At 44.9% G+C, this 24,108-nt stretch overlaps 2 protein-coding genes across 3 annotated transcripts in view; both read right to left on the reverse strand.

The window, feature by feature from the left end:
* The window catches only part of LYPD1 (LY6/PLAUR domain containing 1), a 51,625-nt gene extending 47,362 nt beyond the window's left edge, over positions 1–4,263 (reverse strand). The window contains exons 1-2 of one of the 2 annotated variants that reach the window (XM_027589498.2): positions 3,411–3,820; positions 1,903–2,040 (exon numbers count right to left, since the gene is read on the reverse strand). In XM_027589498.2, coding sequence (XP_027445299.1) covers positions 1,903–2,040; positions 3,411–3,462 — 190 coding nt within the window. In that variant the 5' untranslated portion in view covers positions 3,463–3,820. Of the gene's footprint in view, positions 1–1,902; positions 2,041–3,410 lie in introns of both variants that reach the window. The other variant, XM_027589499.2, reaches the window with a different exon arrangement.
* Positions 4,264–6,611: 2,348 nt separating this feature from the next.
* The window catches only part of NCKAP5 (NCK associated protein 5), an 878,246-nt gene continuing 860,749 nt past the window's right edge, over positions 6,612–24,108 (reverse strand). The window contains 1 exon segment of the mRNA XM_027590996.2: positions 6,612–6,760. Coding sequence (XP_027446797.2) covers positions 6,744–6,760 — 17 coding nt within the window. The 3' untranslated portion in view covers positions 6,612–6,743.

Here is a 24,108-nt window from a genome sequence, read left to right on the forward strand (position 1 = left end):
CTCTGACATATGGCTGGAGGAGCCTAGTTTGGAGAGAAGGTGCCCATCGTGATCCAGTGAAGAGCAACTTCAGGCCTGGTGCTTAGAGACTGGGTGCTAAACGTTCCCATAGATAGGATCGGCATTATAATGCGTGCTCTGCCTTTTTTACATTATTTGGAGGAGAGAATAAAGCAAGAAGAAAAACAGCACTTGGAAAATGGAGTGTGTGGTATTTATCTTACATACACTTCTAGAGAGGAAGAAATATCTCTCTGAAAAAGGACACCTCATTTGGCTGTAGTTTGGTTCATATCTTTTCCTCTCCTTGTCTCAACCATATCCCAGAGGATAAAACATGATACCCAGATAAGCAGTGGCCTAGAGGATCCCGAGGAAGTTCCTAATGTGTCCACAGTTTATCCTTATTTTTTTCCGGCTCTAAACTACCGCCTGGAAGAAAGCTGCAAATATTTGAAAACAAAAACAAAAAACACTAAAGAGTTCAGAATGATTCCAACTGAAGTCACAGCAGTTCCTCTGGTAAGAAGGCAAACTTTTGCTCAGGTAAAATGCTCAGGAATGAAACACAAGGAAAAAAGAAACAACTCATCAAAATCATAGCTGTCAATCTTAGCTACAGTATCGTCACTAAATTTTGTTTGGCTCTTGTAATAGCCCGAATCCCAGGACAAATGACAAAACAACGTGTGCTGCTTTTCTTGGGACAAGTTATTCTTGAGAGCAATTCGGTCTCAGACTTCCCCAAAGAGCGATTTTGGTGGAAAGAAACCACGCCCAATGACCTATAAGGAACAGCTTTTAAAACCGCGCAAGCACACTGCATCATGGCACAGTGATGAGCTGACTCTCTGCTCCTCCAATATCCCTGTGCTTGCAACAGGGCATGTCCAGGCCCCTTCCTGACAAGAAACTACTTTTCCAAGATGCTGCCTTGAAAACTGGAGCCATTCATTTGCTAGTGGATTAAGAGAATCACTTCACAGATTTAATCCCTTCAACCAAAAGCTCTGTGGGCCCCACAGTTCAGCAAACTCAAGGGGGAGGAAGCACTTGGGTTCAATCCACATCAGTCACCACATGATGCTATTGCCCCTATTTTTATTATCCTGAAAAGGGCAAGGTCTCCCTTGATGGGTTTGACCTTGGAACTTAAGCTAGAGTTCCACCCATTTCCCCCAAGTTTCAGGTGCACTTGTAGGGGACTCTGATGTCTGGTAAGACTATTGGGAGGGGCTGGGGAGGTCCAGGTCAGGGAGAAGACTCTGGTCAGCTGGAGTAAGTGAGGTTTGCTCTCCCAAGACCCCCTTCTCTGCATAGAGCCCAGCACCTCTCATCAGCCAGCCAGCAGCTAAGCTTGTGGGGCTGGGAACTACATTCCTTTGAACAATCTTGGCAATTGGTGCCCGGAATTTGATGCAGTAGCTCTGAAATTAAATAAAGATCCTGTAGTGTTCTTCTAAGAAATATGGTGTGGCTCTATGACAAAACACATTTTTCAAGCTCTGACCTCTGGGAACTTCAAGTGGCTTCATATTTCAGGCTGACATTGCTCACAGGCTACTGTCTAGTTGCCCAAGCAGAGCTGGTTATCCATATATTTTCCAGCCTCCTGGTCAGCTTTTAGCAGAGGGAGGTGAGGGGAATAAATAAAAAGAGAAGAGCCACTAATTTAAATGCATGTCCCTCCTGAGTCCCTTGGGGAGAAGCCCTGGTAATTAACTCTAATGAGATTAAAGTAACTTGGAACTCTTCATTTTGCCAGCACTGTAAATCTGTGATAACCAGTGTGTGTGCATTAAATCAAAGTCAGTCCCTTTTCCTGTAATGTAATGCCCCCCCCACCTCCAACTCCTACCCCTGGCTGAGGCTGGAGAGGGGTGGGGGCTACCGGGTTCTTACCTGCACTTTGCTCCATCACTTCTTTCTGACACATGTCTTGAACATTGACCGTGCAATTCACGATGAACTCGGGGGAGGAGCAGTCGTTGTTCAGCTGGAATTCTTCACACTGATAACACTGGATTTGCAGCGCAAAGCCTGGGGCGACAGACGCAGTCGGGGTCAGATCCAGCCCCCACAGAGACCACACCGGAAACCGCGACCCTCCTCGGCCCCAGCCAGCCAGGGATCCCGATCCCTGGCGTTCTTGGGCTCGGCGACCCGGGGGTCTCCACGTAAGGCGGCTGTGGCTGAAGCCGGCAGGGGGCGGCGCGGACACCGAGGGTCCCGCAGGATTCAGTTGAATTCTGCCTGAGACCCCTGGACCAAATGCTCCAGAAATAAAGCGCCCGTCCTACAGCGCGCCTGGCCTTTCCCCCACGGAAGTTGAAAGGACGGGTACACAAGTAGCTCCAGAGACAAGCTTCAGCTCCAATCTACAGCACAGGATCTGCCTAATTGTTAATTGGTTACAAATTACTTAATTACTATTTTGGCACCATTCGCGATTGCATTCGCAGACGCCTTTTTAGTTTTAATTTCTGTCGTCAGCGTTCCTGTGCTGTGGCTCCGAGGCTCCTTAACGCGACCACCCAGGAACCCAGGAGGCAGTGCCGGGCGCCAAGTGCTGAAGCGCCGCGAGTCCCCGGCCTTCCTTCGGGACAGTCCCCGCAGCAGCAGAGGGGACCACAGCGTGTACAAGGGGCGTGTGTGTGTGTGTGTGTCTGTGTGCGCGCGCGCACCCCGAGCCGCGACACAACAACCATTTCTTCCTGGCTTTCAGGGCAACCGTTTGGCCAGGGTCCCCGGTCGGAGTCCCGGCTCTGCAGCGCTCGTTCGAGAGCCGTTCGCTTACCTGGGAGGAGTGAGACATTTTCGCACTTCTCATCGCCCCAGCCTGGCTGCTCTGCTCGGATCTAGGAGCTCCTGTCTAGACCTAACTCCCCATGCTCCCGGACAGACAAGCCCCGGACCCCGCGCTTTCTCCCATCTCCACATTGATTGCGCTCTAAGCGCGGCAACCCAGCTCCGGAGCGCCCCGGCCACAGGCTGCCCAGCGCGCCGCTCACCTGTCGGCGGCGCCACTCCCACCGGTTCCTGGAAACGCCTGGTAACTTGTTGGGGTCGGGGGCTTCATCGCCCCCTCTCCCTCCGCGAGGCCCCAGCACTGCTCAGACCCTCCCTCCTCCCCACCTCTGCTTCCTCTCCCAACCGCGCAAGCCCGAGCATCTGCAGCTCGAGTCCCGCAAATCCGCCGCTCCCGCCTCTCCTCCTGCAGCGTGGGACTTGGAGACTTTACCATCTAGCGCCCCTGGGCACCAGTACCAGTCGCCGCCGCCAAACTCCCGCTGGGCAACCCCTGCGCAGCGCGGGCCCGGAGGTGGGTGCCCGGGGGGGGGGGCGAAGGGGCGGGCGGGTAGATGGGGTGTGCGCGCCTGGCGGGGCTGCTGGCCTTTTCGTTTTCTTACCTTGAAGCAAGAACAATCCGCAAAAAGTTGCTGCGATGCCGAGGACCCACATCCTCCCGGAACGCGGAGCCGGGAGAGGGCAGGCGCATCAGAGGCGGCGACCGCGGCGGAGGCTGCCCGGGCCGCAGCGGCTGTGGCTGCCGAGGCTGCTTGGGCCCGCGCTCCTGCCGCCGAGGCCACCGCCGCCGCCAAAAGGAGCTGCAGGTGCCGCCGCCGGCGGCGCCAGCATCGCCCGTGCCCGGGCTCCCGGCTGCGGGTCGCCGCTCCTCCCGCTGGCGCTCCCGGGCAGAGCGCGGCGTCTCCGGAGTTGGCGGCTGAGAACTGGAGGAACTACTGGCGAGCCGGAGCACCCAAAAAAGTCTCGCCTCTTCTCCCCACCTCCCACTCCAGGCACCACGTGACGGCTGCCGAGTTGGGGTGGGGGTGGCGGGCGAGGAAGGCTGGGACCGTCTTTTCACGTCCCCACCCCCTTCCTATCGCCCTCGTCTCCCGCCTCCGCACGTCCCCAGGACAGGGACGCCAGGGGGAGAGGGAGAGTGTAGTTTCCCGAGGTTGGGAGGCTGGGGATTGGGAAAGCGCGAGGAGGGCGCAGCAGGTGCCGCGGGGACTGGCCGGGCGCTGACTGCGGGACCTGCGAAGTGGGGTCGAAAGACTGCGTGCTCAGCTGGGCCCTGCGCCCCCCGGGGCTGCCCACTCGGCTGAGGTTGCCGCGAGGCTGGCAGCGGGAGCCCCGAGCCGGGGGCGGCTGGCTGGAGGGGGACGTGCTCGCGTGCGCCTGGCAAAGTTGCACACCTGCAGGCTCTCTGGGGTGGCCGGTGCAGCTGCGTCTTTTTGTTTTTCTCCGAGAAGCCCCTGGTTCAAGACCAGGCTTGGCTTCAGCTGCGGCAGGGTGGGCGGGGTGTAGTGAGGACCCTGCTCTGACCCGCGCGTTTGCCTTGAGCAGCCCTCCTTCCCCTGCCTGCGCGCACAGCTGGAGGGTGCAGTGACACCGCGACGGTAGCCTAGCCTAGGACAGGGCGGTGCCCGGGGACAACTGTCGCGAGTTCCCACCAGAAAGCAAATCGGGGTGAAGAAGGAAATTGCTCTCCTCTATCCCCTTTCTCCAGAAGGCCCAGCAGCTTCATCGCCTTAAAGTCACGGATTATTAGTACATACTCCCGTGTCCTCTCCTGTACAGCGCCTTCACAGCCCAGGACTCAGTCTCAGGCTGCCCTGGGCCCCTCTTTTAAGCCCCCGCCTCAGTCAAGCGACCCACCTTAAGTGCTCCCGGGACGCCACGGTGCTAAGTTCGCCTTCCTTGGAGCCGAGCCTTCCAGCAGGTGGTGCGGGAGTCTCTGCGTCCCCGCCCTCAACCCCGCACGTTGCCACCCCTGTCCCCTCAGTCCTTGGGGAGAATCCTGTGGAAAGAGCTTCATAAGCTTTGCCCCTCTTCACCCTCGTGCGCTTGGGCCACCCCCTGGAGGAATCTCTCTCAGGCCGGGACGCTGATTATTTATTTCCCCATTCTGCCAGCAGAGTGGGTCTGGAAATGGGCTTAAATGACTTTCTTGTAATTCCTTTGCAGAGGTCGTTCCAGATCTGCCTCAGGCTCCTTCTCTCCCATTGACCCCCACCCCCTTTCATTTCTAGTTGGTTAACCCCTCGGGGAGACTGAATGCTTTGACCATTACCTGATTCTCTGCAGACTCTGATCTTAACAATTGGCTGAATTACTATCTCTGGAGCAAAGGGGCCAGTTTATTTATTCCTTCCGGGAACTGATTGTTGTAGCCCGTGTGAGAGTCAACTAACTGGGCCAAAGGGTTCTTGAACAAGTCCTTTTAAGACTTCAGAGGGTGCAACTGTGATACGACTTTTATTCAGAAATGAAACAAGGATTTTTAAAAGTCTGACAATGATACTTTACATAATTTTCATTTAAGATAACAAAATTCAATATAACAAATTGCACAAATTAACCAAATAACACTGGTTATACAATGCTCTTTTAATAAACAAGTGTGTACTGAAGTAACCATATAGATCCTAAAAATATTTCTATTAGGCCTAGTTTACAAGCTCCTGTACAAAAGCAATTATAAATAGTTCACATCTAGAAAAAATACAAATAACCTTTAAAATAGAATTTGTCCTCACATATAAACAGACTTTGTAGGAAAAAAAGGATCTTAAAAAGTAAGATTTCTTTTTTGTAGCACCAACCATTCATTTTATTTTTTTAAAAAGTGAACGTTACAGATAGGAATTTGCTTTCATTTCTAGATTGCCCAGATTTTAATCGAAAGAGCAGGAAGATAAAATCAACAAATGCTGTTGAGAATTATAGAGAAGCACTAAGTAGAAGAAGATGTAAGGAAATGTTTGGAGGGAAAACCTGCTGTTGAAAATAGAATTAGGTCACTTCTGATCCACTTCCCTTCCCATCAGTGTCACACTTTGAGTACCTGTTACATTTTTCAACGGAAGCATAATTAACACTTACTGGAACCTGAATCTCTCTGGCAACAATTTTGAAATAGCACTGGAATTAATGTTCATATCATGTTGAGATTGTGAGTTGGAGATGACCACGAGCCCTCTGGTTTTTGGCGGGGCTGTTTTAGCTTTACAGAATGTTCCCACAAACAACTGGAGTACTAGGACCGTGAAGTCAACAAACACCTTCGCTGGAATTTTTAAAAAATATATTATCAACTTCTAACACTGAGTACGTCATTCAAGAGCATGGCACGGATTCAATTTATTGCTGTCTTTTTTTTTTTTTGCTACAAATATAATTTCTTTTCCAAAAATTTACAACTTCTGTACAAGTATTCAAAAAAAGTGCAAAATTAAGACTTCTGTATTGTGGGTGTGTTTACATTTCAGCCTCGTGACATACAACAAATGGAGCCTATCTTTATTGCCCTGTCAGAGAAGGAAGCTCCCATGGGTTGCTTGCTGTGAATCCGACAATGCAGTCTCTGGTGTTGCCAGGGTTTACTGGTGCTATCTCTATTCCCCTCCACACACACCCCTGTTGCTTAAGTGCTCCATTTTCAGCTCACTAAGGAAAAAAAAAAGGTCCTTTATACATCATTTGAACCCTGACTTGCACAAGAAGAGAAGCTATCGTATAAAGAATCACTCAGTGATTCCAAATTGTCTACCCCAGGCCTCTCTGAGCTCCTCAAAGATGCCTCTTCATTTTTTTCTTTTTCTTCCTTTTGTCCTTCAACCTCGTTCAGAGAGTTCTTCTCTCTTTCTAACAAAATCATAGTTTTGCTGTTATATTTATTGAATGACTCCAGGGAAATTTTACATAATCTGTTCTCAGGATCTTCTTTTGTTTCTTCAACCTGTTTCAATTTCTGTAATAAAAAGACGAAAATATTAGAGACATATTTCTTTGGAAAATCAAGTTATCCTATCCAATATTCAATTATTGTCTGCATAACGTGCAGTTTAAAGGGATAGAGAGAACCTACAAGTCTTTAACAACCTTCTAGTATAATTAAAGGTAATAATAAAGCCAATTTTAGGGATAAATCAAGACTTTAATCGTTTTAGTGAGATAAATAGGTCCCGATTTGCAAACCGGTAAAGTGCCACTTAATTTCATTTTAAATGGATCTACTCAAAATCTGTTCAGGTAAAGTGCCTTATATGTCTTCATCAAAGTTTCAAAGTCCTCTCTTTTCTTACTAAGTATTATTAGTTGTCTTGTTTCTAGATATGGATAGGGATTGAATTTCAGCCAGAAGTTGGGGTTGTGTAGGGGGGGAAAAGGCATACAATCCCTTAAATTGCCATGAAATTTCAGTACCTGTTAGACTTGTCAGAAGCATTGTCATCTTTCTTTTTTGTCCCTTTACAAGTCTTAAAATATTTGCAAGTGATCTCCAGGTCTGTGGGTGTAGACTCCAGAAAGCCCAACGGCTTAAAAAAAACATAGTAATACTTCTGCCCATTAGTAACCTCTCCCCTCCAGGAGGTTCCAGCAAGATCAATTACTGGATGTCTCTAGGACTTTCTAGAACACTGCAGTCATATTCAATTATTCAATTATTGTAGGTAAACTCTGTAAACCAATGCATTTCCTAGCTGCTTTTCCTCTTTTGGGCAAAAATTCTATCCAAACACCAGGAGGAAGTAGGGACAGGAGCTTAGAAGTAATAACAGCTACCATTTATTAAGCATCCACCATATAAAACTCACTGAATATATTTTCTTTAGAAGCATTTCACAGGGGACTTGCAAGTTACACATCCTCATTTTAAAAAGATGAAAACAAGGCTCAGAGTGACAGAGTTATTTGCCCAAGGTCACACAGCAAGTGACAGAGAACAGGATTTGAATTCCAGGCTGGCTGCCTTCCATGCTCTTGTTCCTACTAATCTGTGCTTTTATGTAATAAAAGACAAGATGTCTTTTTTTTTTCCACCCAAATATTCCACTTAAATAACTTGCCAAACCATCTCTATTGCTACCGTCCCAGACTCTGACAAAAGCAATTCTGTTCTCCAACCCGTCCCCCACATTGTTATGCTGGATGCACAAAGGTACAATGAGGAAACTGTTTTGATCCCGGGAACAACACACGTAGCCCAAGCCTCTGATTCTCATACACTAAATATTTAATAGGAAGAGAAAAGAAAAAGATATGGCAGTGGATGGCTCTGGTGTCCCAAGAGCAGACTGAGACACAGTTTCTCTTTCCATTATGGAAATGACACAATTCTGTAGGAATACTTAAAAATCATCCTTGAAGTGGTGCTTATTTCATTATACAATTAACAGAGAAGAGCATTACTCACAGAGTTCATTTTCAAACTCAAATCGCTGCCTTGAAACCAGAAGCTTGAAACAAGCTAAGGAACAGATTTCTAGGTGCTTCCAGAAAAGTGGCTCCGTAATTAGGTATAACACCACGCAAAAGCCCCTTTTCATACCATGCCAATTTTTAGACTTAAAAAAGATTTATTTGAGAGAGTGAGCACCAGCTGGAGGGGCAGGGGCAGGGAGAGGGAAAGAGTATCTCAAGCAGGCTCCATGGGGAGTGCAGAGCCCGACTCCGGGCGCGATCTCACATCCTGAGATCACACCCTGAGCTGAAATCAAGAGTCAGAGGCTTAACCCACCGCGCCAGCCAGGTGCTGCTCCTAGGCATTTTTAATAAAGAGTTATATATAGTACAATACTAAAAATACACGGACAGCAGGAAATGCTTTGATGTACCAAATGCTGGTAAGTAAAGATGTTTATTGCAATTTTCTCCTCGCCTGAGTATCTTCTCCCTTTTTCTTTATTCAAGAACCATGAGCATTTTCCTTGCCTATTTCTGGTCATAAATGGATCTCAAATTCATTCCATAAATACCAGAGAAGCTAGCATGATGCAGGTGGAAGGTGTTGGTGTTGAGGATAGACAGCAGAATAAAATCGGGTCAGGTGTGGCCAGGGGAGAAGTTGAGGCTCTGGAGGCAGACACACCTGAGCTTTGTCCTTTTATTGGCTGTGTGAGTACCCTTGAGTTCCCTTCCTCAGGTGTAAAATGGTGATAAGACACACCTTGATTTCAGGATTGTTGCAATTAGTCAAAATAAAACACCTTGAGACCCAACACAGCGTAATCGGTGCTCAATAAATGGTACAATAAATAATAGTGAGGCAGGATTCTTATTCTGGACAGTGTTTTTGAAACTGCCCTCCAGGCCAGCAGCATCAGCATTACAGGGGAGCTTGTTAGAAATGCAAATTCTTGAGCCCTACCCAGACTTTTCTACAACAGAAATGCTGAGTGAGGCCCAGCAAATGTTTTTAACAAGCTCCCCGGGTGATTCTGATACATTCGAAAATTTGACAATCACCTCGTCGGGAAGAACTGGTAGTCCGGGAGGGAAGACAGACAGATGATAACCATAATTCAGTGTATTGAGGTTGAGATGAGGAAGGAGTTGTTTACCATTAAAACACCAACTGTGGTGGCGCCTGGGTGGCTCAGTCGGTTAAGTGTCTGCCTTTGGCTCAGTTCATGATCCGGGGGTCCTGGGATGGAGCCCCATGTCAGGCTCCTTGCTCAGCGGGGAGCCTACTTCTCCCTCTCCTCCCTGCTCATGCTCTCTGTCACTATCTCTGTCTCTCTCAAATAAATAAATACAATCTTAAACACCCACTGTGTTGGACATAAATAGTGTGCCAACGTTTTCCAAATGTTTCATGCTTGTTGGTTTGTTTCTTCAGTCGATTATAACAAAGGCCTATGGAGGTGATGAAAAGGAAGGAATGGCCCAATAAGAAAGATCACATGGCCTTCTCAATCTTGCTTTTATTTTCACAGTTTTTAATGAAAGATGGGCACAGAGATATTTTTTGACTCTAAGAACAACATCAGTGCAAGAGGGACCGATACAACCACCTGGCATTTAGCCTCAGTGTTGGGGAGCAGTAGGGAGTGGTGAGGACTGGGGTCAAGTGTCTGTTCCAGAGACGGGAGCAGCTTATTGTTGCCATGCACAAACATGGGACCAGAGCTTCTGATTTTAAAGAGGAGGCCATCAACCTAGAACAGTGTTTGCTTATGTTTCAGATCCTCTGATGTCTAATTAATTTGCTTATATTAAGAAAAAAAAACAAAAACAACAGCCCCAAACCCCCCTGTATCTGTCAAATTGCAGTCTTTGCGTTTTTTGAACTTTTGAGGTAGAGATTATGTTTGAACTTCTGAGGTAGAGATCATGTTTTATCCATTTATGTCCTGCCTGACCTCCTCATCCTCCTTCCCTGACCAGGTTTCTCCCTAAAGGCTTTGCCCCTTGCTCAGTCATCAGTAAATTCTCAGCGGAGACTTGATAGGTTCAACCCTGTCTAGCATCAGCAGGGTCCCAACTGTTGGCTTTGCCAGGGGTCCTGACAGCTAAGAATAAAAGCACTAAAGCAGCTTACTTCCCTGCCTCCAATTAGAAGCATAGCAAGCTGGCCTCAACATTGTCTTGTCAGATCTTGGGTGTTCTAAAAATTTTGAAGTCCTATAACATTTACATGTAAGATACAAGGAAGGCTCCAGGTCACAGAGTAGTGCGCTAATGATGTATCTGTCGAGTGGTAACAAAACAGGGCACATTAGTTTGCAGCCACTGTATGTGAAGGTGCTTTGCAAACTAATCACGGTAATAACAGTTAGCATTTAATTGAGAGCCTGTTCCATGCAGACACTCTGCTAAGCACGATGCACGGATTATGTTTTCAGCCTCACATCAGTTCTGTGGGGATGGGTGTCATTAGTATCTCCATTTGGAGCCAATCGAGGCTTGGGGAGGAAGCCACTTGTTTAAGGGCATGAGGCAGTATGTGGTGGCGTCTGGGGTTGGCCCTGGGGAAATTTGCCTGCAGAGGCCATGCTCTTCCCCTCAGCCCCTGAAAAGAGCTTTATGAATACCAGCCACTGTTAAATCTCTCAGAGGAGTATCTGAAGTAAGGATCACAGAACAACACCAATATTCATGAGAAAAAGCCCAGTAAAGATCAGTGTTCGACAAGGATGTGGAGGTTCCCTAGGACACCCTCATTTCCTTCCTATATTATGCCTCCTCAGAATTACGACAGAATTAATAGACTACATTTGTCACCTATAGGTGGCAACAGTTGTACAGTTCACTTTTTGGTGGGGCTTTCGAATGCACTTGGGAACAAGGGAGGGCTGAACAGCGCAGGCGAAAATATATTTTCCTGTTTCAAATACATAACGTTGCCATATTCTTAAAATATTTTCCTGCCTTTAGTGTAACCACAGCATTCTGAGTGATAATTCAAGCAAGTAGATGGTGACATAGTTTGCAGAAATCCCCTGGAATGAATTATACCTCAATTAATTTAATTCCTTGTAGTCAAACATTAATCAATCAATCAATCAAACCAATCCACTATGTAACTGGCTTTGTGTGAATAACCGGGTGGTCTTGATCCTCAGAGGGAGTTCCATAGAGGAGGGAGCTCCTGGAATGATTGTGACAGGGGAAGAAGATGGAGATATATAGTAAGTGAGAGGGAGGGCATTCCATGGAGTTCCTGCTGCATCTGTATACCGTTGTGTGTCCACCTTAGGTCCAGGAGCTGCTCAAATGGTCTATGTGAAGGTGCTCTTGCCCTTTTGGATTCTATATTGGACAGAATCACTGTAAAGACAGAAACACACATCAAGAGGTGCCTATCATAAGGGGTTCTAAGAACCCAACCAGTCTCATTCGGACTCAGTACCTGGGTTATCGATCATACATAGCTTTTATTTCCAGAGAGCTCTGCCATCCAAGATTTCACTTCAGTCTTATATCAGTCTGGAAGGTAAGGGAGGCTGGTGTGGGCTGTCCTCTATATGGGGGTATTTACAGAATCTGTCATTCATACAAATTCAGATTCAGGGGAAATTAGACCTGGAAGCTCAGTTTCCTGATTTTCAACACAAAAATGCATACCATTTTTTTCCACAGTCAACAATGATCATGGAGTAGAGATTCTGCCTAGACCAATATCCTGAACACTAGGAAGGATAAAATTGAAGGTGATATGGGCCCTTGCCATAAGGAAAAGGTGGGGAGAATGATATAAGGTGATAGAGAAAAACTCAAGTGATAAACCAGAAAAAAAAAAAATCTGCTTGATGATATCAACTTCAAAGAGATACATGTTATACGTGGATAGCCAGACACTCTTGCCCATAGGGGAGAAACAAATGGGAAATTCATGAAATTGTGTAATGGATCAGTGTTTTATGATGAAGGCTACTCTTTAATTCTTTCAAACAAGTTTCCTTCTGTTGATTATATCTTGAAAATATCGGTGAGTATGTCTACTGTAAGATGTCAGAAAGAGATTCAAATCTTCTTGTGAAATTCAAGTGCAGCATCGTTCCTCCGCTGGGCATTAATACTTACAAAGAGGATGGCATTTTGAGCACAAATTAATGTAAACAGTATCTTCATCAACATCGTCTTGTTTCTCTATTGCTATAGAGATTCACCGCCAATCAGTTCAAGAAGACACGTGGTAGGAAAATAGCTACATTTACAAAGTGCTCTTACTATGTGTCAGGTCCTGGGTTGAATGCACTGAAGTAATTATCTCATTTAATGCTTATCATTCCCCATTATGTGTACGAATGGGAAAATACAGAGTGGAGAGATATACGTACTGTGTACACACACCTGGTTAGTAAGTTAGGGAGTCAGGATTTAAGCAGAAGTAGTCTGACTGCAGAATTTGGGATCTTAATCACTATGCACTAGACCAAGGTATTTACAAACCAGTGTTTAGTTCCCTGGAATTGTGTTAATTAGCTGTATGACCCCTCTATACCTTAGTTTCTTTACACTGAAGTTTTTAGTATCTTCCTGCTCTATAAAGCTTTGTGACTCTAAAATATTCTTAGTTGGGTGTTTTCTGTGCATCTATTATTGGCACAATAAATAGCTCTCTTCCCCACCTTAGTTCTGAACAAACTGAAGAACAAGATAAAAGAAAAAGGCTGGTGGGAGAATAAAATATTGGCTTTATTAATGAGAAAGCTTACACTGGGAGATGAGGTTTCTAACTGCAAAGAAGTGAATTTCCTAGTACTCATCCTAGAAATAGGCCTGGTAACAGGCAGCCCTGGGCTGGGGGCAAGTGTCTTCCCATAAAGCCTCTAACATAATGGAACAAGACAGAATATATGCTTCTCACAGACAGCCTGACTCCAGAGAAAGGGTGGAAAGAGCAGAAGGTGCGTTTAACATCCCCTGTTCTCCTCCTAGAGTTGCCAATTAAATAAGCCATCCCTCCTTCTTCGCAGGAGAAGTGAATGGGGGGGTGGTTACAGAGAGGCTAGGAGTGTTCTCTAGGGAGTCCCCCCCCACACACACACACCTGAAAAGAAGCACCTGAAATTCGGAAGAAGTGTCCCCACCATGCCCCCTACCACCACCCAACATTTTTCATTATGTATGATGATGCAGATTTTAACTAAATAGTCATAAATGCACTAAGGCCAAGAAGATGCAGAAATTAACCCTTGGGGGGGTAATCAAGTTTATGAATGCTCTGCCACTTAGTTGTCATGAAAAATAATTTTTAAAAGGTACAAAAAACCTCATAGATGGCAGTGAGTGGGTTGGGCAGAGAAACCTCTTCATGGGCAAAGAAATAGGAGAGAGGTGATTTAGTAGATGTGAAAGACAGAGGAGCTGCCAGGTGGATGCAGATAAATCTAAAAGAGGAGACAGTCTGGCTAGTCCTGGATGTTGGGTTCAAGTTCAAAGTGTGATTTCCCTCATCCCTTTGCTGGTGAGCCAATCTTGGGCCCTGGAAGGATGGATTCAGGGCAGAGTTTTGTGTTATGCTCTTATCGTGGGAATGGGGACGAGGTATTTTAAACCTGGGTTTCTTAGTTGAAGTTCTGTGCATTTTGCAAAGTCTACGTTAAGTGTTATTTGCTGGGGGAAGGCCAATCTCAAGGGAAAAGATGCAGCTGAAGTCATTTGTCTTCCCTCAGAGGCACTAATCTCTTCCGTAATGCCACCTCTTACTGTATTCCCGGCAGAGCTACTTTCTGAGACATAAAAATAGATAGAATGACCTTTGGTGAACACTAGAGACCCTCCAGACTTTTCTCGAGAGTTGTGGTGTTAACCCTGTTAACCGGGTCAAATTCCAACCCGGATAATTACTTTCTTCCGGTGCTCAGTTCCTTTTATTACCTCAACTGGACACATTATTCTTCAGTTGCCCTTCTGAAAAATTAATGTGACGGATCGGTAATAGAGAACCACTCTGTCCATCCAACCACTGGTCGGCGGATGCGATTCAGCACTTGAGGGCACTCTCTGTTTCCTTACTGGGGTCCTGAAGATTCTTCAGTATCTCCAGGGCAAACTGGTTTTATTAGGTGAAAGAGTAATTTTCAGCTGAGATGTGTTTTTATGACTATATTATTAACTATATTGCTGTCTTTTACCAGGATCAATGACTTTTAGTGACCTCCGCTGGAACCCCTGAACCCAGAGGGAAAAAAGTGAGCTTACTTTTTGGAGGAAAAAAAAAAAAAGGCAAGCAGCAAATTCAGTAAGGAAGGAAACAGGGTGGGTAAAAAATAATACACCTTGTAGAAAGGAAAAGAACTCAGCTCAGAGATAAACAATGGCTCCAAGGACATTTAAAAACTAGATCCATAGGGCAGTAGGAAAGAGAAGTCATTTTATCACAGAGATCGGAAATGTTCCCATATATGGAAAATGAGGGAAGATATGGGACCAGGCCTGTCACTGGGAAGAGAAAATAGGATCACAAAGAAAATCACAAATGTAGCTCATGGCAGATGAAGGCATTTGGGAAGACGAAAGGCATGTAATGATAAGTCTGGGCAAAACTGTTATAGGAACATGCAAAGGACACATCTGTGAGTTCTGCAAACTCTAACATTAGTGCCATCACTTGAAATGCCCATTTGAAAACATGTTTTTTCATTTTTGTTTTCCAGGTTGTGGATGAATCTATAAATCTAATTTAAAATGTAGGCTGGTCACCTTAAGTAATGCATCAGATGCAATCAATATTGTTCAATTTCTCCAAAAGTAGAATCTGCACTGTTTTAAAGCCACCTAGCATCGGGAAAACAAGCCAGCTCATTGATACTGGCTTGTGTAATTAGCTTAACTAAATGGAACATGCTTATCTGTAATTCTTAGATTCCCTTTTCTTCTTCCAGCACAATAATACTAACTAAAATTTTATTCAAGAATGAGAACTGAGCAAGTGCTGGGCTGGGAACTTCTAAATCTGCTCATTTTAGTGTCAGGGTTAATGATTCCAGCTGATGAGAATGGAGGCATCAAGCCTTTAATTTGTAGGCACTATTATGAATAAAAATAAATACATATGCTACTCACTTGACTTAAAAGATTGATCAGACTTTTTTCTTTGACTAACCCTTCCATCACTTCATGTCTTAAATCTGATATCTATCTGTCCAGCAACTGGGCCACGTCTGGCTTAGATGTCAGTGTGTGTCCAGCATAAAGAGCCCATGAACTTTGTCAGAGTAAAATACAGCATGAAGGGACCATCTGTGTATTTCAGTGCCATATAGCTGGGTTTGTTTCACTTTGGAGTGATAGATTTGGGGCTCCTCTTACAAGAAAAAAATACACGTATTTGGAGGATCAGATCACTGTGAAGAGGTTATATTATTTTTTCCCCCCATGGAAGTTCTCCTTCCAAAGAAAGATCTCCAATACCATCATAATGCTGGTCATCATCAAAGTGTGTCTGGAAGCACTAAGTTTTTATTATGATGCATGCTGTGAGTGTCAAAGGCAGGGAAAAACATTTCATGTTATTCATTAACCTACAAAGAGGCAACCTGAGATTACTTCTAACGGAATTTGGTAGGCCATTTAAGGGTCACACTATACTATGGCACCCAACCTATTAGGCACTTTACAGCAGCCAATAGAGTTCAATGGGACTGCAAGGTAAGGTTCATCCAGGAACACAGATATTTGCAGATGTTAGAATGTTCACTCTCTTCATGTTTAAACTATTCATCTCCGAATGCAATCCATGTTACGGTTTTAGGGCTGATCAGCCTTCACTTCAGATGTAGTTATTCCCCAAGGATATGTGACACGGTGAGTCCTGGAGCCGGGGCAACTCAGAATCAGCACCGATTTATTGATCCTTGTTCTAGAGAGAAGATGCCTTGGTGAGAATTTGTCTAAAGATTTACGAACATTGAGCTTTCCATTCTGTGTCATATTCTAGTTTACTGTGACAGTTGTAAAGATACTCTTATTCCTCATTACCTAGTAAGCATGGGGGGTTCTGGGGCAGAAGGATGTGCTAGTTGGGAGAATGCCTGTGGAAATCTGCTTTCATTCTGGATTCTATCCCTTGCTCTGCCACGGTATGATGTGACACTCATTACTTCAACTCTGTACCCAGATCTTAATGAATATTTAAATAGAGATTATGCTGCTCTTGCCATGTCATTTATTTATTTACCTCTTTACTCAACAGATATTTATTGGGCATCTACTATGTTCTAGATAGTACTCTAGACACGGGGAGATAGAATGGTATATGAGACAAAAGCTCACATGGAATATACATTTAAAAAATGCTTTAATATGATATCAATATAGAACAAAGCTTCAGATATTTTAGGAGATGAATCCTTGAGAAATGAGTTGGAATAATCTATCCAGCCTGCTCTTTGGTTCTAATAATGGCACTTAGAACACACACATCTTGTCAATCTCAAAGTTGTGGATATGCCCCCTGTGCCCCAATTCGGTTTTTGAATTAATGCCCTTGACTTGCTTAGCTTCTTTTGGTGTTCTTCCATTCTTCATCTGTAACAGCATTTGGGCAAATGTTTCTCATAGGTTAACTAATTACTATTTCCATTCACCTTTCTTAACCTCTCTGGCCCTAATTATCTCTTAAATTCAACATGCTTAAATGAGAATTTCTTCTCTTTCCTCTAATTCCATGTTGCTGCCAATAATAACCAAGTTTTAGAATTTGATCCTTTTTTTTTCTAGTTATTCAGAGCTGCTCATTCTGTTTCTATAATAACGCACCCACAGGATCTTTTTCTCTCTGAATTCCTGGCCTAAACAGCCAATCTGTCCATTTGACTCAGAACTTATATCTATTCTACAATATAGGTATTTTCATATCAATGTCCCACTTCTCAATTAGATCACACACTTCTTAAAGCCATGGATGAATTTTATCCTGCTTTCTTTCTCAGATTCTTGACACTATATCTTATATCTCTTGGAGATGATATTCACTGCATATCAATAAATGTAGTCTCTATTAGATCTGCTTTTACTTCATCATTTCCTCTGGAGCTCAGAGACTTGACCGAGTTTTCTGTCATGTCTGCTTTTTCATGATGAAGAGACATATAAAATAAGATATCACCTGATGTGTGATAGCACAGCCCCCTGACATACCAGCAGTGGCACGTCCTCTCGGATCCCAGGTTAGCATCCAGAACCAGGGTGACCTTGGCATTAATGGATGTCTGACTATGGTCTACTCTGGCAAAATCAATTTCCTATCTTTGTCAAGAGCAGAGACAGGGTGCACTCACATACTATGGCCATCCTGGTCGGGCAGCTCTGCGCTGAGTCATCCCCTTTCTTCTGCACCCCCAGGTGGGCGTGGCCAGCAGTTGAGTGAGGCCTCTGCTGCCATCACTTCCTGGAAGTCCAGGAGCAATAGCCAAGACAATGAACCTTCTCAGGGGGTGAAACGTCATTAAAAAGAGCAAGCCCATGACAGATGGCACGGACATTGGCTCTGTCCTTTTCTTAAATGCTTCCTTCAGCCAGCGAGTGCTGCCTCACCTCATCTGAGCCAGGTGGCAGGCAATGTGCTCAAATTTAGTTTCTTAGCTCCTTAAGACAGGGGTGGGGGGGGAAGGTTGGTGAGGTGATGACATGACAGTGATGACATTCTTAGGGGCAGCAACAAGGCTGACTGTGTAGGCGATAAACTCACCAGTATTACTGGGTATATCAAATCATGAAATTAAACTGTAGGGAGATTAAATTAGAGGTGACTTAGTACAAAATTCTAGTACTGGGCAGCACACAATGCTTGTTCTCTCTCTGCCACCTGTAATATATTCAGTTGGCAAACTGACTACTGCATTATAAAAGTTATTCTCTTCATAAACCACCTAGGCTGGCTCAATGCTACTTTATGAGGTTTAATTCAGCTATCCACTACAATAAAAAATAAACTTTATTTTTGTCTCACATGCACAGAACAATTTAATTTTTAAAGTGATGTAAAAGCGAAAGGCGCCTTGCTCCGAACGAAGCATGTTTGCCCCACACAGCTGCGTAAACACAATGCGATCGCTATGAGAATTACATGTGGACCAACAAAATCAATAGTTAATTGTGTGACTCAGGGTCTTTCATTTCAGATCCAATCTGTAAAGAAGGTCCAGGGGATGTTTGTTTTGATTTTCTTAAGATATTATTTAAAACCTTTCTGTCAGGCAGAAGAGTTCACCTGGTCTTCACATCATTTCCCTAACTTACTTGGCTTGTGAGCAGTCAAGGTCGTATTGACCGGTGGGCCTCTCCAGTCTTCACCTTCAAGTTCAGTGTCTTTATCAGCCAAGCTGCCTCATTCGGGGTATCTGGCTGGCACTAATGCCAGACAAATTATTGCAGAAAATAACCCACCATAATAGGTGTCTCGGTACCAGACATGGCTGCATTAGTTGTACTATGAACTACCTTTTGGTCTATTTCACCATACTACCTACAGTGTATAGCAGTTAGGTGGCCACCTTCACCCCTGCCCGCATCGGTAAAATATTTTGTGCTGTGAAGATGCACAATTTTGTGACATGGCAAGAACATGTGAGTTGAGCCCGTATGGACAGATATCTGTTCCAACAATCTAACAGGGACCAGTGGGAGGAGGTGCAGCTTGAATAGAACCTACAAAAAAAATCATCCAATCTCATTAGCCCAAATGGATGAGAGATGGCGGGCAGGCCTCCTTTGCTAAGGGAATAGCACAATAACATCCAGAAGACCACAGGATAACAGATGGACTGCCTTGACCCTTGTTATATTACGGCAGAGCTAAAAATGTAATGTTTGAACTTCTTTTCCCTTTAAAGTGTAACCTTTCATATAATAAGTTAAGCTTTGCTCGCTCTTACATATTGTTAGAAGGCTTCATCCATTTTGGGGACTGAAGGCAGAATAATTCTTGATATAATGAATCATTTTTCTTTTTCCAGCTTGTCCAGAAATCCCATGATTATTTTGCTGTTGCAGACAATGACCTTCTCAAAGGAGGCCTATCAAACGTTCGAGATAAATAATGAGAGGGTCTCTTTTTCCTGCCTCAAGGAAAAAATTGCACGGAGGGAAGATGTTTGTGAAAGCCTCAATATGTTCATCCCAGGAAGGGCAGCAGCATGCTCCAAGTGAAACGGAGAAGCGCACGTATTTCTGTGTGACCAGCACACCCATTCAGCAGGCCTCCCGGTAGCGTCCTTGGAGGGACCTTGGGGGAGCCACCTCAGCTCTTCCCCCCGTAACGCGGGAATCAAGTGAGCCACTGGTGACAGGCAGAGCGCATTTTAAGCCTCTTGACTTGAGAGCAAGTTAACTAAAGGAAAGGAAGCTCTGGTTAATGCCTCCTTCCAATGATATAGAAAAACATGGTTCAGATTTAGTAGGTCCAGGAGCTAAGATTGATCATAATGAATGCCCCCCTTCCTCCCACATCCTCATCTTCCCTCCAAGCAGCAGGTACTCAAAGGGTGAAAGGAACCTTTCTTTTGTTCTCCCATGGAAGCAAGGTCTTACAAACTAGGTAGAGAGTTGCAGTTGAAATAGCAACTTTCCTATGATTTGAGCACTTTGGGGATGAATGGGAATATAGGCCAGCTTCTCGGGGGCAAGGGTCATCTGTCTACCCTTCTGTGGCTCTTGTAGTTAAGTCTCTGTGCACAGCTGAAGGCCCAGACCTTAACTTCAGGAGTAGGTACAAGACCTTCCCATATATGCCTCTCAGTCTCCTTCATATCTTTTGTTGAAATTCCTCCCTTTCTCCAGAGATGGCTGAGGGATGGCCTGGTTCTAGACCAGGGGAAGAAAATTCACTGTCGAAGGACAGGAACTGATGTAAGGACAAATGCATGGGTGGTGTGAGTGGGTAGTGGGGACTGTGGTGAACGGCAGAGCACCCCCCACCTCAGATAAATAAATAAATCTTTAAAAAAAAGTTTTCACAATGAAGATCCTGTGAATTTCCATAGGCTTGCATTGCACCTGTCACTGCTTGGCATACCACGTCCTTCTATTATTATTATTTTTTTAATGTATAGGATTTAGGTCAGTATCTAGGAATATGCCAGGTCCAGTAGTCTGTGTTTTTTCCATGTCAAAATGAAAAGCCAGGGATGAAATAGAAAGACATTTCAAAGATATAGGGTTCCCTATGGAAAGGGGAAGGAGAACAGGGAGGAGAGAAAGAAAGTTCTCTATTCCCAGGTAAGCTCAGGAATCAGGGGGTTCAACCAGGCAGTATCCAGTGGCAATGTAGGGGCAAGAGTAAAAAAGCAATCTCAAAAGTAATCAGGATACAAATGATCCAGGGCTTTAAAGATAAAATTGAAACCGCTCAGCAACACCTTGAAAACAAGCCAGTAAGCATACAGATAAGTATCAAGCACATTATTTAGCTAGCCAGCTGAGCATGGCAACCGGCTGAATTTTGAGCCCAGGCAGTTAGTATCTCTGTGTTCTGGCTCACATGTCTTCCTTTCTCCAGAATGTCCTCCCCACCTTTCCATGCCAGCCAATGGAGACCTCCACTCATCTCTGGAGACTTGGACGGAGGAAAATATCCTACGAATTCTTTTCTGGCCAGAGCCTTGACCACTGTCCCTTTCGTTCTCCCTTCATTCCCTGTGCAGACGTTATCATGGCATCGTTAAGCCTTGGTTGTGTATAGTGGTGACCATGGCTCAGTCTCCCATGGAAGCTATGACCCTCTTTATCTTTTCATTGTGCCCAGAACATCCCTGGATATAGGAGGTCCAGAAATGTTAGTGGAATAAAGGCAGGATGCTAATTATATTTCTTATTTACTGGTCATCTTTCTTTTCTATAACATTTCCTTATCTTTTACCCAATGCCCTTTATTGCCTTTGAAAATGATTGAGCCCCAAGGATAAGATGCTGTATTGTCTGGTAGGGAACATTCATTTATTTCCCGAGGGGTAGCTGATGGTCTACTCACCCAGAAGACACTTAACGTTTCCTTTATTTAGAAAGTGGAGACAATAACTTCCCCAGTAAGTAAACAGGAAAATAGATTTTGACTTTGGAAAAATTTAATTAACATACAATTTTCAAGGAGCATTTCTATTGCCACAAACCAAGCTCCTTGAAATAACCAGCAGCACTAAGGACCTCAAGGTTACAGATGAAAACTATATGAAATAAGTGAGGATTATATCCTCTAGCAATGGGAAGACTGAATATGTCAGTGAGGCTTTTTAAATATCCAAATAGTTTAATGCAGCAGAGAAACAAATCCTCATGTGCACAAAATGAGGGAATTGCCTCAGAATGCAGTTTTGAGAATACTCTGATCAATTTCAAGAATACCGATGTCCTTAGGGCGCCTGGGTGGCTCAGTCGTTAAGCGTCTGCCTTGGGCTCAGGTCATGATCCCAGGGTCCCGGGAGGGAGCCCCACATGGGGCTCTCTGCTCAGCGGGGGCCTGCTTTTCCCTCTCCCACTCCCCCTGCTTGTGTTCCCTCTCTCGCTGTGTCTCTCTCTGTCAAATAAATACATAAAATCTTAAAAAATAAAAAAGAATACCGATGTCCTTAAAGAATACAAGAGACTTTGGAGAGCCCTGGAGTGACCGCATCCCTTAGATGCAGGACGGAGGACACCCTAGGGTCACCTCAGGAGCTGCTTGGCCTGGGCTGTGTCCCTAGGCACACAGAGTGAGATGCCATGCGGCAGAAGCAGACCAATGTCACGGATAGCAATTTTTCACACATCAGAACTAGCGTCAGCTACAGCAGAGTAGGTGGGGGATAATTCTCTCTTCCTCAACTCTCTGAAAACCCAGAGTTCCAGTGAGTTAAATGTGAGTGGGCGGGCTGGTGTTTCTCTTTGCTGGAGTCAGTGCATACGGTTTCTCTGTCGTGTGTATCTACAGTTCTCTTAAGTGACTGGAAAAAATACTTTTCCTTCAATCACTGTTCAAGAAGTCCCCAGCAAACTGTCCCTTAAATATTTCTGTTGGGTGATAGCAAAGGATTACTTAAAGCCTAGTCCAAAGGCTATTCCCTATTGGAAAACAGCTAGGAAAAAGAATTTAAGTCTAGGCTTGCTATGCATGGATACCTACACACACACACACACGCACACGCACACGCACACACGCACGCACACACGCACACACGCACGCACACATACATGCACACGCGCACACACGCACACACACGCACACGCGCACACACGCACACGCACACACATACATGCACACGCACGCACACGCACACACGCACACGCACACACACACATACACGCACACACACGCACACACGCGCGCACACACGCACACACATGCACACGCACACACACACGCGCACACACGCACACATGCACACGCACGCACACGCACACGCGCGCACACACACACGCACACGCGCACACACGCACACACACGCGCACACGCACGCACACACGCACACACACGCGCACGCACACGCACACACACACGCGCACACACACACGCACACATACATGCCCTTCTGATGCTTTCAGGGGATGGCTACAGAAATGCCATTTGGAGCAAGGGGAAAAAAAAAAATCACCCCTCACAAAAATGTTTAAATGCATTTTGGTCTCTTGGTCAGGGCCAATAAAGATCTCTTGCTGTGAGCCAGCTCAAATGGAAATGTGGTGAAGGATGTTACACTTTATGTGGTCTGAATGTGATTAGTGATTAGCACCGGGAGCCTCAGTCAGCTGGGAATAGCAATCAGGGTTTCTCTCCTGCAACCCTCAAGGGCTACAAACACAACTGGCTTCCATCCCATACGATGATGGGATATTAACTGAAAACCTAATTAATCTGTGAATGAATTATGGCCTAAGAAATATACAGTTTTATAATCAATTTTAAGTGAATCCCTAACAGAAGAGGAAGAAAAAGCTATAAAATTATAAGAGGTTGGTACATTGTGTTCACTAAGACTGATGATTTTGAGGGAGATAATTTTACAATCCATCAAATTTTTGTCATTTCAAAAATCATGCCTCCCAATGTATGCTGTAAATTAATTTTAAAATTTACATATTCATTAAAAATCGTATTGAAAACAGCAGGAAGTGAGTCCCATTTGAATAATAAAATAACTTGTTATTCCACTGGAGATAAAAAACAAAAAAAATTAAAAGATTTTTATTTGGTGGTAATAATAACATAAATTGCTATCTGAAATTAGTTAAACCAAGAATTTATATTCACCAGAGGCATCGATGAAGTATTACAGATAATCCCCCAACTTCTCATTTTGGGTGGATGAAGCAGGTCTTATAACACAGAAAAGCCCTGGGAAGAAAAATAGGAAGGTGCAGACCATGGCTCTTAGCCTGCTGGGTGTGTGTGTCTGAGACAGTGCTACCATCGCCCAGGGTGGGGGAGGTGGTTTGCAGACAGGAAAACCCATGGCTTAGCTTGGGTGGAAGAACAGTTGACTTATTAAAAACGAAAACAAAAACAAAAACAACTCTATATTTTACTTTGCAAAGTCTATTTGGTCGAATTTCCTATAAAAAACGGAAGGCTTGCCTGAGGTACAGAACTTTCCAGAAGTCTGCGTTAGCCCCGACTGCCAAGGGGCTGGTCACCAGCAGGGGTTGACTCCAGAACACTGGGGCCATAATTGGAAGGGCACAGAATTGTAATTAGAGAGAGAAGCCATGCTACATCTGAGTGAACACAACCATTCGCTCTAGATTAACCTCACAATAGACCGTCGGGCTCAAAGATCTGGCCCCACGACATGAACAGCCCGGACTCATCTACAGAACGATGAAAGGGTCAAAGGGAACAGAGGGGTATGCGGCACTATGTGGACTCGCTAGTAGAATGTATAATCCACTGGACAG

The sequence above is a fragment of the Zalophus californianus genome, chromosome 3 (genome assembly GCF_009762305.2).
Source record: "Zalophus californianus isolate mZalCal1 chromosome 3, mZalCal1.pri.v2, whole genome shotgun sequence".
Classification (NCBI taxonomy): Eukaryota; Metazoa; Chordata; class Mammalia; order Carnivora; family Otariidae; genus Zalophus; species Zalophus californianus.